At 35.3% G+C, this 18,992-nt stretch overlaps 1 protein-coding gene and 2 long non-coding RNA genes across 9 annotated transcripts in view; all 3 read left to right on the forward strand.

Annotated features, from left to right (window-relative positions):
- The window catches only part of LOC136983036 (regulating synaptic membrane exocytosis protein 2-like), a 341,614-nt gene extending 333,956 nt beyond the window's left edge, over window positions 1-7,658 (forward strand). For all 5 annotated transcript variants that reach the window (XM_067279650.1, XM_067279651.1, XM_067279653.1 and 2 more), the window contains one exon: window positions 4,538-7,658. In XM_067279650.1, coding sequence (XP_067135751.1) covers window positions 4,538-4,729 — 192 coding nt within the window. In that variant the 3' untranslated portion in view covers window positions 4,730-7,658. The remainder of the gene's footprint in view (window positions 1-4,537) is intronic.
- Window positions 7,659-14,063: 6,405 nt separating this feature from the next.
- Window positions 14,064-15,712, forward strand: LOC136983029 (uncharacterized). Of its 2 annotated transcripts, XR_010881967.1 has the most exons (4): window positions 14,064-14,226; window positions 14,455-15,300; window positions 15,371-15,460; window positions 15,534-15,712. It is a non-coding gene; the product is annotated as an uncharacterized lncRNA (long non-coding RNA). The 2 variants fall into 2 exon arrangements; XR_010881966.1 differs by lacking the exons at window positions 14,064-14,226; window positions 14,455-15,300 and having other exon boundaries at window positions 15,321-15,460.
- Window positions 15,713-17,175: 1,463 nt separating this feature from the next.
- On the forward strand, window positions 17,176-18,813 carry LOC136983030 (uncharacterized). Of its 2 annotated transcripts, XR_010881969.1 has the most exons (4): window positions 17,176-17,327; window positions 17,556-18,401; window positions 18,472-18,561; window positions 18,635-18,813. It is a non-coding gene; the product is annotated as an uncharacterized lncRNA (long non-coding RNA). The 2 variants fall into 2 exon arrangements; XR_010881968.1 differs by lacking the exons at window positions 17,176-17,327; window positions 17,556-18,401 and having other exon boundaries at window positions 18,422-18,561.
- Window positions 18,814-18,992: the final 179 nt, after the last annotated feature.

The raw sequence follows: 18,992 nt of genomic DNA on the forward strand, positions 1-18,992 counted from the left end.
TAATAACAAAACACACATCACAATCTATGAGATCTGTGTCAACATTTACACATCCAGAATAAAAATGACTACTAATGTGCTCCGTGAAATATAGTGCTTGTGTGACATTAGCCTTAAAACATCTACAAAGAATGAGATTTATAGTGTTTCCTTTAAGTGGAATCAGTTAGCAGGAATGGTCAGGACTTGATCACGGGTGATATCTGTGATTTTCCAATGTATATGCACTTAAGGTAGTGGAGGATAAGCCCTTTTTGATAGCATAGATATGCTAATTGATTATTTTCTCCAAAGATCTAGTAATTGCTCCAATAAAGCCAACAAATTCAAACCAGTCATCAGGAGAAACCTCACTTTATTTACTATTTGTTAAAATATATATATCTATAAGCAGGATGGAATAAATTCCTGGTAAGTATTTGCCTTCCACTGGGTCCTTGAAATACTTAAGATTGAATAAAGTGGGGTTTCTCCTGATGACTGGTTGGCTTTATTGGAGCAATTACTAGATCTTTGGAGAAAATAATCAATGAGCATATCTATGCTATCAGAAAAGGTAGTATGAACTTAGAGCCTATCCTCCACTATCAGAAAATGACACAGGTAGTGCTGTGACCAGACTTAGCTCATCCTCCCTCTAACTGATTCCAATTGAAACATCTATAAATGATGGAGATTTATAAAGTTTACTTTAAAGATCTAGCCATCAATTACAGATAGATGGAAACCTTCTCCAACACCTGGAGATCCTTACATGAAATTTTTCTTTTTTTTTTTTATTCTATTTACAAACCATTGCCAAGCAGGATGACAGTCATTATGTATATAGTCTATCCAATAGAAATTTCTGGTATTTGTCAAGGTGTACTTACTATCTAAGATAGTATACCTTGACAAACACCAGAAATTGTTATTAAGAGACATTGACTGAATGCAGAACTGACTTAAGCAATCAGATGTTGGTGAAGAGAGTGTATGGAGACCTATCTAGGGACTAAGCAACACAATGGTTAATCACTAAACTGTTAAATAATGCAATTGGTTCCTGGGCCTATTCACCATTTGAACCACAGTTGGATGGCTAATGTGGCTAAGGCAGCAACTTATTGCTCTGGGGACACTCAGTATTGAATTTAGGCAGTCTAAAAACTGTGGAAAATTTACATGGGTGGTTTGTCCCAGATATGTTGGGCCACATCTTTCACTATCATTGTAGACTTGGCTGAACCTATGATGGATATGACAAAAAAGGATTTCTTAGCATCCACTGAGCAGAACAGTGGTGAAATTTAAGATTTTAAAATAATAATTGACTTTTGTCAGTTCATTTCACAGCCCCTAACATTTTGGGCTCTGTGTCTGTGTACATATTGCCTAGTTACAGTACTGAAAACATTGCATACTTATATGCATTTAAAATGAATACTTTACCAGTTGTGTTTTTGTACCTTAAAAGATAATAACTTAATTCAAATAGAAGTGTGTAATAATACCAATTAAAGTGTGGATTGAATGTCCAGAAAATAAATGGGAGAGAACTAATGGCAAAGTATGCATATATCAGTTTTTGCTAGTTTTGGGAAAAATCACAATAGCAGATGAATGTTTGCTGCACACAAACAATTTTTTTGCTCTCTAATGATAATCTTAGTGACTTTACACCAGTGGTTCCCAAAATGGGCAGTGAGTAAATCTAGGGGGGGTGAAAATAAGTGGGCCGTGGGGGATGCTGGAGGCAGGATATTGAATGGTAACCATATGTGAGGGTTAGTCATAGTCACTGACAACCCTTCCCTTTTTTCTGTTAAAACAGGTAAGAAGAAACATTGTGTTTAATGGTTTCCAGATGTAAAGAACAATGTATGATAAGGACACAGAGTGAGGTTCATAAAAAAGTTTAAAGTTTTTCTAAGAATATTTCCAAGCTTTTCTCACATAAGGAAAAATGGGTTAGGGGTGTTGAATATAAGTTTAAGGAACCAAGAGAACATGACTTGAAATAGTTTGGGAATCACTGCTTTAGACAAAAGAAAAGATGTTTGATGAGTTTTGTAATTGCAATTTAAAATCAGCAGTGATTATACAGTAAGACCCCGCTTGATGCAGGGGATACATTCCTACATGACAAAACGCTAAGCGAAATAGTGTTAAATGAGGTCATTTTAACACAGAGTAAATAGGGAAAGGTGAACATGCAACCAAAAATAAACATAAATTAATATATTCTCTTACCACACCGGTATGTTTAAAAACAATACTTACACCCAAAACCACTAATTGGTGTGAAAACTCCAAAAAAGCAAACGTTTTTGATTCCCCTCCTGGGATCTTCGTCAGGCTTATTATAATGTGCACTCGATGCGTCACCATTGGTCAAAAATTATTATAAACAGCTTGCAAATTCCTTCCATCTCAAAAATTTTTGGAAGCAGGGCACATCCTAAATTTTTAAAAAATCTTCAAATCCAGTTCCAACGGAAAGAAATAATTAAGCCTGACGAAGATCTCAGGAGGGGAATCGAAAACGTTTGCTTTTTTGGAGTTTTCACACTGGTTAGTGGTTTTGGGTGTATTGTTTTCAAAAATAAACAGATTTTACTTTAATTTTAAGTTATATTATTATGCAAATTATTAGAAAAATATGTTAACTAACTCACAAACATATGCACACAGAAATGTAAAGTTCATATTTTTGTGATGAAGGTTCTGGCTTTTCTGAAATTCTTGTTTTTTGCAATAAAGTCATATAGTTTCATTTGTCGCTTTTTTCTTTCCTGAAGCGAATGTTGGTAGTGGAAGATCACATCCAAAACGCCTCGTTTTGCTTTTGCACTCCTTTCAAAATCTGATCGTTCGCTACAATTTGATCAACGATTTTGGTTATCGTTACCAAACTTTTATTAAGGAAATCTGTAGAGATGTTCTTTGGGTTCTTCATTTTCAGAACCTCTACTTTCAAGTTCTACATGAATTCCTTATTCTGCTAGTTCTTAAAGGTTGTCATTGGTAAAGCTTTCACCAGAAACCTGCAGTAACTCCTCAGTATCCTGCTTGTCTACATCTAGTCCTGCTGTATCAGTTAGATTGACAATTTGGTCAATGATAGGCTCTTCTCGTTGAGAATTCTTTAGCCAATACCTTCTTCCACCTTCCGTTCATGCATTTATCAATTAATTCTTGCCAAGCAAAATCAATCAATATTGCCTATGGCATCCATAATGTTATATTTTTTCCAAATTTTGCACCAAACAAACATAGATTTAATGGAAAGTACAGCACTGCGACAAATTTCCACCTTTTGCTGATTGGTTTGTGTTTGGGAATAATCATATTATGTACAAATCAATGAAATGCCATGTTAATTTGATCATCTTTGTAAATTTTGGGCTGTTTTTTAAGGCTTTGAACAGATTACATTATATCAAATCAGTGTTAATCGAGGTCTTACTGCACTTCCTTTCAAAAAAACCTTTGAAATTCATAAGAATTGCTTTAATCTCCAGAAATTTTTCCTGTGATAACAAAACAAACATTATCCAATACAACTTCTTAAGCCTTTTAAATTTCCGGTACTCAATACGAACATAAACAACCATTTACTAACGTTTTCGATTGCGTTAAGAGATCACAGGTCCCAAAGGGACCTAATATACATCGGATCTACCAAGAGGTCCGTTCAAAGAAGGATCTCGGAACACAAGTATGACGTGGCCAAAAAAAGACACCCCACCGCCCTGTCAACGTACGCCACCGACCCCGAAATAAAGGCAGATTTTGATAAAACCAGCCTCATTAAAACATCATTCGACATGGACCGCATCAGGGCCTTGGAGACCCTTGAGATTTACAAGGCGTCAAAATCGGGGAAATGTATCAATTTCAAGGATGGCAACGTTTTATCATATGTGTGGCGATATGTCTCCGAAGTGCACCCGCAATGGTAGCATCTCAGAGTAGTATAGTATTCCTGTACGGATGGGCAGAGTCATTTTTATTATTGTTTCATGGAGATTAAATGCATGTTGGATCGTTCTCAATTATTGCACGCGGGAGGGGTTCGATCGTTTGAAGTTTGAAAAGAGTTCTATTTGCATTCTATTTCAAAACCGTCGGAAGAAAACCTGACGAAGATCGCGGAGGCGATCGAAAACGTTAGTAAATGGTTGTTTATGTTCGTATTGAGTACCGGAAATTTAAAAGGCTTAAGAAGTTATATTGGATATTAGATGTACCGGTATGTGGATTGTTTTCTAAAACAAACATTTTAAAATTTTAACTAAATTTGGGCATTCAAGAATATGTAATATTACTTAAAAATTATTTCTTCTAATAAATAACTTTTAGAGATGTATATAATAATGCATTCCATATTTTATTATCATGTTTTGATAATCACTTTTTTGGAGCTCACTTGAATCTGGAATAAAATTCCTTTGTTAATTTATTAATATTAAAAGTTATCTTTGAAATATTGTGCATTGATGACATTGTTTTGTATTTGCTTTAGGTATAATTTTAAATTTTAAAATTTTTACAGGTAACTGTTTGGGGTGATTATGGTAGAATGGAAAAGAAAGTGTTTATGGGAGTTGCTCAGATTATGCTTGATGATCTAGACCTCTCCAATATTGTGATTGGTTGGTATAAATTGTTCCATCCTTCTTCCCTCGTCAACCTTCCAGCAGATATTCAACGGAACTCTTTAGTTTCAATGGGAAGTTTTGGTTGATTGAATCATTTTTTGAAGAGAGTCAAATCAGTGCCCATTGAGCTTTTTGCTGGATGAATGCCTTCTGGAAAGGGATCTGGCAGGAGATAGAAGGCAGTTTCTTTGTACGAAATCTCTGCACAAAAATGTTGCAGTGTTCTCAATGCAACATCTTGTTTCCACTGGGAGGAGTGCCTGAAATGTTGTATTTTACTATTCACTATAATACTTCCTCTGAAACTTTATTCAATGTTCTTCAAATCAGCCATCTCTACACATAAATAGAAAAAATTTCTTTTGAGAGCTCTTGTTCATCAAATGGCGTCATTTCTGATTGCGTGGGAATTTTCTTCTACCTATGAAAAAAACATGTTAATAAACGAACAACCAATTTTTGCCTTTGCGAGTATAAATTTGTGTTATTGATTTAACAATTTAACAAGATGCCAAAGAAGAATCTTTTTTTCTATTTCCAGTTGGAGCAAGTTACAGCAAATTGTACAGAACTAAATCATGTCATTGTTTCATGGTGCCATCATTGTGGTTGGGATAAACCATAAGTACGATATCTTTTTCTCATTTAACTAGTGAACTCAATTACGTGAACATCTTGACATGATTAAAAAATTAAACATGTTAAAGTGTGTTAATAATTAAAATCTGAAATGATTCCACATCTACAGGGGTTCTATAAAAGACTGGATAAGTTTAAATATTGCAGGGCATGCAAATGGTGCTTATGTTGCTCATCAATAAAAAAAACAAGGATCAGGATGCTGTCATGCTGCCATGTGGACTTTTAAAACCATGGTGAATGTAGAGGCAAAGTATGTCATCTCGGTAGGAGGCAAGATAGCCACTTCTCTACAGAGAAATGGGTATGCATTTTGTTCTTTCAAATTCCATCCATAGCATAAACTATTTAATTATCAAAGATGTTTATATTTTCATTTATTATATGTAAAAGATAGCAATTCTATGTTATACATTGCTAAATTGTATTGATTCTGTAAACTAAAAAGTTTGGTTACTTATTTACAAAAAGACTAAAAAATCATTATATTATTGCTACTGTCAAGCACTACCTCTTAATTTATCTTGTTTGGTGTCTTTGCTGATTTCCTCTGAGATGTACGTGTCTGAAATGAGTGAATCAAAGCTTTCCTGATATGATTAGCCACATAAATCGAACGTAATTTATGTACTGTAAAAATAAGCAGAATGCTGAGTTCTGTTGGAAACTATAAATGAGAAAACAAAACATATATAATGCAATCTTGTAATGCATGTTTTTTCATATATTACAAGATGTTATTTGTTATTTATATTTTTTCCATAAAAAAAATTATTTTAAAAAAAATGTGCAAGATTTTTATTTATTATTTTTACTTATATGTATATTTCAATTGAGTATGTGCAATTGAGACTACTTTGATAATAAAAAATTAACAAAACCCCACAAGAAAACAGCACTAGTCTTAATGAGAGGTGGTATTGTGCCTTTGTTTGGAAATGTTACGTATACAAGTTGACATCTTTGCCTGGTGCCTTATGTTTGAAAGTTATTGAATTGTCAGTAGTGAGATCATAGTCTTATTATGTGTCTTTGTTGGAATTGACTGGTTTGTTACTAAGCAGATTACATTATCCTCGTCATTTATTCAGTTTTATGTCTGATACATTTCTACCTAAAATAAATTTTTAAATAACGAAAATCCTATAGATTATTATTAGGCCTTAAAATTTAAAATTTTTATTGTGAGTATTCTCTCTCTGTGCATGATTCTTGTGGGAGAAATGTATTGTTCATTGTCTAAATTGTATTGAACTCTGTATGTACAGTACCTAACTAAAATTATATCCCATCAGTTTTTCATGCCAAGAGTTTTGTAATCAGTTGTGTATGTGTATATGACTGTATACATATTCACAAGAATAAAATAACAATTCATTAAATTTATTTTATCTTATTGAGGTCAGGGAAAATAATATCAATTTGCTGTTAAAAAGCAATTTTTGTGCTAATTATGATATTTGTGCCAATGTACCTGACAAAATGAGCTGAGGTGTTTGAAACATCATTTATTGTTTTAAATAGATATAAAAATTTAAAATATCTTAGTATTATTTTTAATTTTGCTTGAATGAATTATGATGGCTGTTTTGAAGTAATTTTTTATAAATATAATTCCTGTGATAATGTAAATTATTCTATTTAACTAAAAGATTTTATATTGAATACTTACTTTTGAAGTAGCAAAATAGGGATACTTTCCTTTTTTTGTTTAGTATTAATTTAAAATATTAGAATTGTTTATATACAAATGTTATATTTGCAAATATTGTCAGTCTTTGCAGTTATAAAATATAAGGTATATTATTTGTTATTTCAATGTTGACAGTATTTCATTTATTTTATAATACAGTGGAACCTCACTTAACGAGCACTTCGCACGAGTATTTCACGTAACGAGCAAAACAAATTGTAAAAATTTGCCTTGCTTAACGAGCGATGTTTTGCATAACAAGTGAAGAGGAGAGGGGAAGTCCCAAATTGTGCGCATGTGGCATGCTCCATCAGTCTGTGTTTAGCACTCGTTCTGCTAGCATCTTAGTGTCGCTTGCAATCACATATTTTTCCAAACTTGTGTTCACACCAGTGTCATAACTAGTCTTTTATGCGCCCAGTGCGAGCTTCTGTAACTATGCCCCAAAACTATGATATAAAACTTGGTCCAGGTCATTTCTATGCCCCCAGGGTCTGCACCCTGTGTCTGGGCACCGCTGGCACCACCCTAGTTACGGCACCGGTTCACACATATTACTTATAAACATCAACAACCATAGCCCGTTATATAATAAACACGCTAAACGATATGCCAAATTCTTGGGTCATTAAATTTAATGACCAATTCCAAATTAAATTTTAGAAATGTCTGAATTAAAAATTAACTACTAATAATTATAAAATTTAATACCAGATGGAAAGATAACTGCCTACCTCTAGTCAAATTAATTAATTTCTAATATTTAATTGTAGCCTTTACATAACCCAAGAATTTGGCATATCGTTTGAAGTGTTGATCAAACATTAGTTGTGATTTTTTTTTTTTTTTGTTTTTTGTTTTGTTTCTGCAAATCAAATTCTCATTCCAGGATGGTTCATTCCATGCTAGAAGAAATGATGATAATGATTCATGCTCCCTAACAGTGTATATTGTACAAATTCTTTTTTTTTTTTTTTTTTTGAATAAACGTTATACATAAAACATTTGAGTATTTTTTCAGCACAGAATGCATTATTGTATTTTACATTAATTTCTATGGTAAAAATTGTTTCGCTTAACGAGTATTTCGTATTACAAGTAAGACTCTGGAACGAATTATGCTCGTTAAGCAAGGTTCCACTGTACTGTTAAATACAGATAATTTAGATTAAATTTATCTAAATATCTGAAATGTTCAACTTCCAAATTATTATTCTATTCCTTTATGTTATTAGCAAAGGTAGCATTCTTTGACCAGTCACATGTAATCGAATGGCAGTTTTCCAACTATATGCAAAGAAAATAACTGAAGAGTATGATTTCTGATCAATAATGTCTGAAACTGAATTTTGCATGATACAATAAAGTGTAATAAACTCCAAACAATGGAATTTGAAGACTGTTAATGTTAAACAACAGTTGTTGTTCACATATTGTGAAATTATGGTACCGATGTCGCTCAACTTTTGAGCACAAAATTTTTCTTAATAATCCAAACTCAACAAAAAAAGGGGAAAACTTTTGTTCTGTTGTATTACCAATTTAAGATTGTCTGGATTTTGAACATTCTTGTGACAGCTGCCTCTCTACACCATGGTCATCCTAACAATCTGATTTCCTCTTTTTGTGGGTATTGTGAATTTTCCCACTTACTGTGATGGATTCTCTTTCAGCAGGGATTGTTTCTTTGATGTATTCTTTTTTAATCTCTCAGATTTTGAAATAAAAAAATTATCAAATTGATGTATTTTTCTAGATAATTACTCAAATTGCTTTAAACAGAATTCACATTACAATAAAATATAATTTTTTAATTATATAGTATTTTTATTATAATATAAAATTTTAAGAATGTTAGACAATTTTTTCATAATATTTCGAAAAATTAAACTAAAATATATTTTTCATAAAATTAAGGTATAAAATTCATAATAAAAAAAAATTACTTTAAAATTGAAAAATGAATAATACTAATAATTTAGTATTTAAAAACTTATTACAGTACTAACATGGTTATTTTATTTTTGGATTAAAAAATTCAGAACTCATTAATGCATAAAACTACTGTTGAAGTGTATGTATACATATAGAATCATTATTCTTACAGCATCCATTGATATAAAACAGTATAAGTATAATACAGTTAAAGATAAAATAATTTTATAGAAGTTCAAAAATGTTTAAACTATTTTATAAGGTTTACAACTATATGCAGTTCAATTTCAAAAGAATAACTGAAAAACTTTAAACAATTCATTATTTTATTCAATTTGCACAAATTAATTTCATATATTTACAGTATATGCATAAGCTTTAATTTTTTTAGTGTAAAACTATCAAAGAATCATTTAAAACAGTGGTTCTCAAAGCGGGTGCCGCAAGTACGCCACAAGGGTGCCGCGAAAGTTTTAAATAATTAAATTAAAATTACTTAAAATAATGGAATTAAAGTATTAAATTAAATAAATAATTAAAACAATTATAAAAAATAAATATTGGTTTTTTCTACTAATCTTGTTACGTCGCCACTTGTCTCAGTGACTCGGTAATTGGCGATACGTAAATACTAGAAAAAAAACGAACTAGTTACTAGTTGTCTGTTCTTCTGTTCCTGCAGCGAGTAGAAGTGCAATATAAATGCGTTGAATGCAGTAATTGTTTTTATTATTGTTTGTGTTCAGACAATAACGAAAAAGCATCATATAAAAATATTTTTCTTCTTTACAACAAGAAAAAATAAATTATTAACTTGTAATTAAATTTTATAATCAACTATTGAAGTTAATTATGTCGTTTAATATCATGAATAATTTTTTCATTAAAAAAAGAAAGCGTGAAGATTCTAATGATCAAGAAGTGGTTACTGGTAGCAAAGCTAAGGAATCAATTAGCACTAGTAAATCGTAAAAAATTGAGAGCTCATTTTATTACCAGATAACTTTATAATAATAACTTTTGTTTTGAATGTTTTTGTGTTGTTTGGAGATAAACTAACTTACTTTAAAAAAACTTTTATTTTTTCAAACACTTTTCATCTTTCATATCTTTACTAACCGTAAAAAAGCAAAAAAATAAATAAATAAAATAAAATAATAATAATAGGGGTGCCGTGAATTTTGTTTAATAATTTCAGTGTGCCGCCAGACAAAAAATTTTGAGAAACACTGATTTAAAAGGTAAGAGAATTGGGCACTTGTGCAATTTAGGGGAACGGCTATTTGAGAGGTTTTGTCCATAAAATTAATCAAATCTAGACTGATTTCACTCGAATATTTGTAAAACACGTATAATTTGTTGGAAATGATCGATATAAAATATGCTACGAACAAAAAATTGTCGGAATACTTATCGAATGTACCCCGTTCGAAGACGCCATTGCTTAAGCTTGTTTTCGTCGCGGAGCGTCACATCGGACGGGACGCGTACGAAGCGTGTCACGTGACATTTGTCGGCACTATTCGGTCACGTGACTACTCATCGCTGACGTGTTTCCCGGGAACTTATTCTTTTTGCGAAGAATTCGCTGAACTTTGGAGACATCACGTGATAGATCATAATATACTATTAAATTTTTTTGTTATTAGAAACGACTTATTATTATTATTGACTATATGAAGCAACAAAGGTAAAACCGCTGGCTAACGACAATAATTCTATCATGATATATATATTATGATGATAAATATTAGTCAGATGCAACATAAGATGTCTAATGTCTTGATGTAAATAAATATAATTCAATTTTGTTTAAGACATGAAAGAGATTAGACCATTTAAAACAGAGCAGAATTATTAGTTATATATCACATTATCGTATGTTGTTATTTGATTTTAATCCATATTTAGAATGGAATGATGTTTTAATATTTCTATTAATGATGTCTCCAAAGTTCAGCGAATTCTTCGCAAAAAGAATAAGTTCCCGGGAAACACGTCAGCGATGAGTAGTCACGTGACCGAATAGTGCCGACAAATGTCACGTGACACGCTTCGTACGCGTCCCGTCCGATGTGACGCTCCGCGACGAAAACAAGCTTAAGCAATGGCGTCTTCGAACGGGGTACATTCGATAAGTATTCCGACAATTTTTTGTTCGTAGCATATTTTATATCGATCATTTCCAACAAATTATGCGTGTTTTGGAAATATTCGAGTGAAATCAGTCTAGATTTGATTAATTTTATGGACGAAAACCTCTCAAATAGCCGTTCCTCTAAACTGCACAAGTGCCGAGAATTGTGGTAAAATAAAGGCTACCACAATATTATGAATGAAAAATATATATATGTATGTATGTATTACTGTATTTTACGGACTATAAGACGCACTTTTTTCTTCGAAAAATTGCCTCCAAAATTCAGGTGCGTCTTATAGTCCGTAAAATACGGTATATATATTTACAAAGAAATTTTAAAGGATTACTTTGATATACATAAAATGTCTCTAGTCTTCATATTTGGAATATAAGAACAATTATTTAATGGAAAGAATACAAGATTTTTTTAATGAAATAAACTTCTTTACTATAACAAATATCGGGTTGTAAAGATAAAATTTAGACATTTTAATTTTTTCTAGAAACGAGGGAGAAAATGTTTTAGAATATTTGATATGGGTATGTAAGTAGAGTAACTATGGGGCATTTTATCACATATTTCATTGGAAATAGACACATCAGCAATGTCTGATGATATGAAACTTTCAAAAGAACACATTCACATACTGTTGCTCTATCACTTCAAAATGGTCACAATCTAATCTACAAAGACATTTGGCAAGGACACAGTAAACAGGCAATCTGCTAATAAAACTTGGGAAATAATTTCATGCGGTGAGCTTATTTTATTTATTAATTCAATCAGGATAGTAGCATCTAGTAGGTTCTCAATAGTAATTATTTTTGATGATTTCATTAATATTGATATTCTTTAATCAGGAAAGGGGAGGCGATGCAGAAATAATAATGGCTTCCAATCCCTAACTGGTGCATACACAAGCACTTGCGACAGTAGGCACCAGGGCCGGATTTACATGAGGGCAATTGGGGCCTGTGTCCAGGGCCCCCACAGAATAGGGGCCCCCACAAAACTAAAAAAAAATTATGTTTAAACATAATTTTTTTTTCTATTACCGCGACAGCCTAGTGTGGCAAAATCATGAGGGCAACAGGCAGAGAAAACCAAACCCGAGAAAAAGTCTATGAAACATCGGAAAATTTCGGGAAAAAATTTCACACATGTATTTTTCAGTTAAATTAAAATAATTAGTTCTACACAATAAAATATATGTATGTTTACAATAACCTTATTTTAAAATGAAATTTACAACTTTCTAGTTCAAATCTAATTGAAAGTACAGTATTTTGTGTAAATTTTCTAAATCATTAAATTTGCCTACTCTTAAAGGGGGTTCCCCACCCAATTTGTGCCCAGGGCCCCTAGATTGGTAAATCCGGCCCTGGTAGGCACATTTTATAAATCTAGTTTGATCACAATCTACAGTATCACAGACACGACCGTCGTCTCTGTAAATGTGAAGCACACTTTCTTTATAATGAGGAATTTTTCTCTACTAATCAGAAGCCCAGAAAACCACAAATCATAGGTTTAAAAATGTCAGCAAATAATTGAAAGTTAAACAGAGATTGCAACTTAATAACATCTTTGCGGTTAAATTATCAACCTTCAGTATCACTTTGGCGTTGAGGAATATTTCTAGCTTGTAAGAATTTCTCCAGCAAGATATTTTAACTGTCGATGTTTTAACTGTCTGATGTCGAAGATGCACCACAAAATAGTTTTTTAATACGATTTTTAAAGTGATGTCTGGTGTACTGGCAACTTGACCAGACTTTTGTATACGTTAATCTAAATAAACGAAGAGATGCGCACTAACGTTATTAATTTAACTATTCATATTTAAATAAATTATTATATACACATACGTATGTATTATATTTGTATATTAAATAAGACAAATTTCATTTTAATTTGTAACTTGTATTTCATGGCTGCTCATTAAATATAACTTTAAGCAAAGTCTCGTATTATCCGCGTGATTTGAACAGAATTAAAATAAATATAAATCAAATATTTGTATTTTGACGAATAAAATGTTTTATTAAACTAAAACAATCGCCATTTTTCGACGTAAACCCATAGACCACGTGATGACAGTCGACAGAACATGGCGACGATGACTGGTATGTCGCTACTCTCATATCTTGGTACTCTAATCCAAACCAGGTCCCACGGAACGGTTGATGCGGACATTTGTCTCACGGACAAATGCCGAACAGTTCGACGGTCGGATGACCGAGCGGTCGAGGTGGCAGTCTACGCTGTGCGGAACCCGGTATCTAGTCCGGACGCGTCGAAAGATTTCCAGGAGTTTTTCGGGTGGCGAGGGACGGGGCTATTGAATACAGTAGTAAAAAAATTTTGGATTTTGTTTTAGTGTAAATAGAAATGTATTCTTCTGTTTCAAGTCGAATATTCGAATAATTAAGCTTTACATTTATAAACCTATATGTTGAATTTGATTTAAAAGAAAAAAATAATAATAATTGTACACTCGTGCCAAATCACTGAGAACTTATTTAAGTAGTTTTACATATATAAGTTTCTATATGTAGAGATAAGGTTTTTCGGTATTTTTAATATTAACTATATTTAGTTTGACGTTGCATTAATACGCGAAACTCGCAACCCCGACGGCGACCGATGAATCTTTCCGTAAGGCGAAATAATATTGGGCGAAATAAATGGAAATCCTAAGAATTTGATTGATTTCATGCGATTAATATCTTTTTCGGCCGAAAACGGACGATAAAGATATTTATCAGCGTATTCAAACGTATTTCGGGCAATTTTCGGAGATTGTCAAGCTTCGAGACTAAAATTTCAAATGATCGTCTTTTACCTCTCCACGGTGGCCATTCTGCACCATGTAAATGCAGAAGATAATTTATTTATCAAATTCCAAACACAATAAAATGATTGAAGCAAAATTTAAAAAAAAATTATAAATTAATTTAAAAAAAAATAAAATTGATATTTTAATTCGAATTTCTACGTAATTCGAACATTGTTGACGCGTCTTTTAACGTTTGTTCGAAATTCGTCACGCATGACGATTCGCAGTTCGATTGTGTTTCTTGTTGTGGTCGGACGTGCTTTTGTTGTGCTCTTCGATTGCGTGCTGTTTTTTGCGGTTTAAAGACTTTTACAGAGAAGATTAAAGATTTTTCAGGTAAGTCTTAGTCCATATTGACTTTAGACATAAGAATTTATTTAATATTACTTGAAGGATCGGTTCCAGAAGACATCTCGGCACATCGTTCGATGGTCGGCCGTTTGCGCTTCGGATTCGAATCTTTTAGATTTGAAAAGGCATTTTGTTCTTCTCGGAAGAATTTAAGCATTAATTTAAGCTTTTGTTTTCACCGGACTAATTGCAATTTTTTTTTTTTTTTTACAGAATGGCGTCGTTGGTGCGGCTTTGGAGGAGGTTCCGGCGGAGGCAGACGGTGGCACCGGAGGGAGGGGGTTCCTCGGACGACGCGGAACGAGTCTGTCGTTCCGTGCCGTTGGAGGAGCGGGGGCTCGACGAGCGAGAGGCAACGGGTGAAGAAGGCCTTCCCCAAGTGCGCGTGGCGTGGCATCCTCCCGGAGTCGGGATGATGCGACGCTACACCCTGGGTCCAGTGCACTTGGCGAAGGTCTTCGGGGGTCATCCGGCCACAGACCTTGCTGTGGTGGATGTAGAGAATGACAGCTCGTCCGAGTTGACATTTTCTGGTTTGTCGCGTTCTGCCCGTTCGTCCGCGACGGCGACGCCACCGCCTTGCCGAAGCCAGAACGGGGAGGAATCGGAGGAGAGAGCCGCCGAAGTTGAGGGACCGTGCTGTCCGTGGTTTCGTTGCTGCGGACGGCTGCGGTTCCCTTGGCCTAGGCGGTGATCTTCTTCGATTTCCTCTTCTTCACCCGGATGCGACTTTCTTACCGGATTCGACACTTTTCACCCGGACTCGACACCTTTTCCCGGACGTGACTTTTCTTACTCGGTCGTGACCCACGGACTTGTCTCCCGAACGTGACACTCGGGAGACAAGTCCGACAACAACGGATATGACTCCCGATTGTGACCACCCGGACCTGACACTTCTACTCACCGGATTCGACATTCGGCCGACCTTTCTTCCCAAACAGCTGTTATGAGGATTGAGCTTCCGGTTAGGGTAGGTTAGATTAGGCTAGGCTAGGCCAGGTCGGGTTTGTCGCTCTTCTCATAACACTGTTCGGGAAGAAAGACTGTCTGATAAAGGTAATAATATTAACTTTAGGTAATAAATGAATGAACCTTCTCGTTTTCTCACTGCCTTTGTGTTTTCTAGGAACATTTGGGAGGGAGAAGAATCTCCCTCCCCAACTTTACCACCAAGAGGACCAAGTGGACACGTGAATATTTTCCGAAATCTCCGATCGTAAGAACTCTTTCGTTTCATTTTTTAACACATCTTATTTTCGTATTGTAATTTACTGTTTCTTTGTTTATAGACATGCCGAAGATGTTCTTCGATTACACACACACACACACACACACACGCACGGACATAACATCACTGTACACGAAGATATACACCGTTTAACCTTTACTCGAATTCTCGCACTCACGCACTTACACGCCAAGCGCCTCGTTCTGTGTAATTCCACACAATGAAACAACCCGAACACTCGCTTCCCACAAATCCAACCCCTGGGTCCTCGTCCCGGGAAGTGGAAACGCCAATTTTAAAGATTAAGAGACTTTAAATTGGCGGCCGAAGGGGCTCTGGTAATTACACATCTTGCACGGATTAAACAGAATTTCACACATTAGCATCAATAATCGTTTTATAGAAGGACAGACTAACGGATGGACGATAGTACGAAATTTTAGGTTTACAATTTTCTAAATTACAGCTTAATCTAAATAAACAAAGAGATGCGCACTAACGTTATTAATTTAACTATTCATATTTAAATAAATTATTATATACACATACGTATGTATTATATTTGTATATTAAATAAGACAAATTTCATTTTAATTTGTAACTTGTATTTCATGGCTGCGCATTAAATATAACTTTAAGCAAAGTCTCGTATTATCCGCGTGATTTGAACAGAATTAAAATAAATATAAATCAAATATTTGTATTTTGACGAATAAAATGTTTTATTAAACTAAAACAATCGCCATTTTTCGACGTAAACCCATAGACCACGTGATGACAGTCGACAGAACATGGCGACGATGACTGGTATGTCGCTACTCTCATATCTTGGTACTCTAATCCAAACCAGGTCCCACGGAACGGTTGATGCGGACATTTGTCTCACGGACAAATGCCGAACAGTTCGACGGTCGGATGACCGAGCGGTCGAGGTGGCAGTCTACGCTGTGCGGAACCCGGTATCTAGTCCGGACGCGTCGAAAGATTTCCAGGAGTTTTTCGGGTGGCGAGGGACGGGGCTATTGAATACAGTAGTAAAAAAATTTTGGATTTTGTTTTAGTGTAAATAGAAATGTATTCTTCTGTTTCAAGTCGAATATTCGAATAATTAAGCTTTACATTTATAAACCTATATGTTGAATTTGATTTAAAAGAAAAAAATAATAATAATTGTACACTCGTGCCAAATCACTGAGAACTTATTTAAGTAGTTTTACATATATAAGTTTCTATATGTAGAGATAAGGTTTTTCGGTATTTTTAATGTTAACTATATTTAGTTTGACGTTGCATTAATACGCGAAACTCGCAACCCCGACGGCGACCGATGAATCTTTCCGTAAGGCGAAATAATATTGGGCGAAATAAATGGAAATCCTAAGAATTTGATTGATTTCATGCGATTAATATCTTTTTCGGCCGAAAACGGACGATAAAGATATTTATCAGCGTATTCAAACGTATTTCGGGCAATTTTCGGAGATTGTCAAGCTTCGAGACTAAAATTTCAAATGATCGTCTTTTACCTCTCCACGGTGGCCATTCTGCACCATGTAAATGCAGAAGATAATTTATTTATCAAATTCCAAACACAATAAAATGATTGAAGCAAAATTTAAAAAAAAATTATAAATTAATTTAAAAAAAATAAAATTGATATTTTAATTCGAATTTCTACGTAATTCGAACATTGTTGACGCGTCTTTTAACGTTTGTTCGAAATTCGTCACGCATGACGATTCGCAGTTCGATTGTGTTTCTTGTTGTGGTCGGACGTGCTTTTGTTGTGCTCTTCGATTGCGTGCTGTTTTTTGCGGTTTAAAGACTTTTACAGAGAAGATTAAAGATTTTTCAGGTAAGTCTTAGTCCATATTGACTTTAGACATAAGAATTTATTTAATATTACTTGAAGGATCGGTTCCAGAAGACATCTCGGCACATCGTTCGATGGTCGGCCGTTTGCGCTTCGGATTCGAATCTTTTAGATTTGAAAAGGCATTTTGTTCTTCTCGGAAGAATTTAAGCATTAATTTAAGCTTTTGTTTTCACCGGACTAATTGCAATTTTTTTTTTTTTTTTACAGAATGGCGTCGTTGGTGCGGCTTTGGAGGAGGTTCCGGCGGAGGCAGACGGTGGCACCGGAGGGAGGGGGTTCCTCGGACGACGCGGAACGAGTCTGTCGTTCCGTGCCGTTGGAGGAGCGGGGGCTCGACGAGCGAGAGGCAACGGGTGAAGAAGGCCTTCCCCAAGTGCGCGTGGCGTGGCATCCTCCCGGAGTCGGGATGATGCGACGCTACACCCTGGGTCCAGTGCACTTGGCGAAGGTCTTCGGGGGTCATCCGGCCACAGACCTTGCTGTGGTGGATGTAGAGAATGACAGCTCGTCCGAGTTGACATTTTCTGGTTTGTCGCGTTCTGCCCGTTCGTCCGCGACGGCGACGCCACCGCCTTGCCGAAGCCAGAACGGGGAGGAATCGGAGGAGAGAGCCGCCGAAGTTGAGGGACCGTGCTGTCCGTGGTTTCGTTGCTGCGGACGGCTGCGGTTCCCTTGGCCTAGGCGGTGATCTTCTTCGATTTCCTCTTCTTCACCCGGATGCGACTTTCTTACCGGATTCGACACTTTTCACCCGGACTCGACACTTTTTCCCGGACGTGACTTTTCTTACTCGGTCGTGACCCACGGACTTGTCTCCCGAACGTGACACTCGGGAGACAAGTCCGACAACAACGGATATGACTCCCGATTGTGACCACCCGGACCTGACACTTCTACTCACCGGATTCGACATTCGGCCGACCTTTCTTCCCAAACAGCTGTTATGAGGATTGAGCTTCCGGTTAGGGTAGGTTAGATTAGGCTAGGCTAGGCCAGGTCGGGTTTGTCGCTCTTCTCATAACACTGTTCGGGAAGAAAGACTGTCTGATAAAGGTAATAATATTAACTTTAGGTAATAAATGAATGAACCTTCTCGTTTTCTCACTGCCTTTGTGTTTTCTAGGAACATTTGGGAGGGAGAAGAATCTCCCTCCCCAACTTTACCACCAAGAGGACCAAGTGGACACGTGAATATTTTCCGAAATCTCCGATCGTAAGAACTCTTTCGTTTCATTTTTTAACACATCTTATTTTCGTATTGTAATTTACTGTTTCTTTGTTTATAGACATGCCGAAGATGTTCTTCGATTACACACACACACACACACACACACGCACGGACATAACATCACTGTACACGAAGATATACACCGTTTAACCTTTACTCGAATTCTCGCACTCACGCACTTACACGCCAAGCGCCTCGTTCTGTGTAATTCCACACAATGAAACAACCCGAACACTCGCTTCCCACAAATCCAACCCCTGGGTCCTTGTCCCGGGAAGTGGAAACGCCAATTTTAAAGATTAAGAGACTTTAAATTGGCGGCCGAAGGGGCTCTGGTAATTACACATCTTGCACGGATTAAACAGAATTTCACACACTAAAATTGGTTTGAGAAATTCAAGGTTGGGATTTCTCAC

This window comes from Centruroides vittatus, unplaced genomic scaffold, assembly GCF_030686945.1.
Source record: "Centruroides vittatus isolate TY-2023 unplaced genomic scaffold, ASM3068694v2 contig_875, whole genome shotgun sequence".
In the NCBI taxonomy this organism is placed as follows: domain Eukaryota; kingdom Metazoa; phylum Arthropoda; class Arachnida; order Scorpiones; family Buthidae; genus Centruroides; species Centruroides vittatus.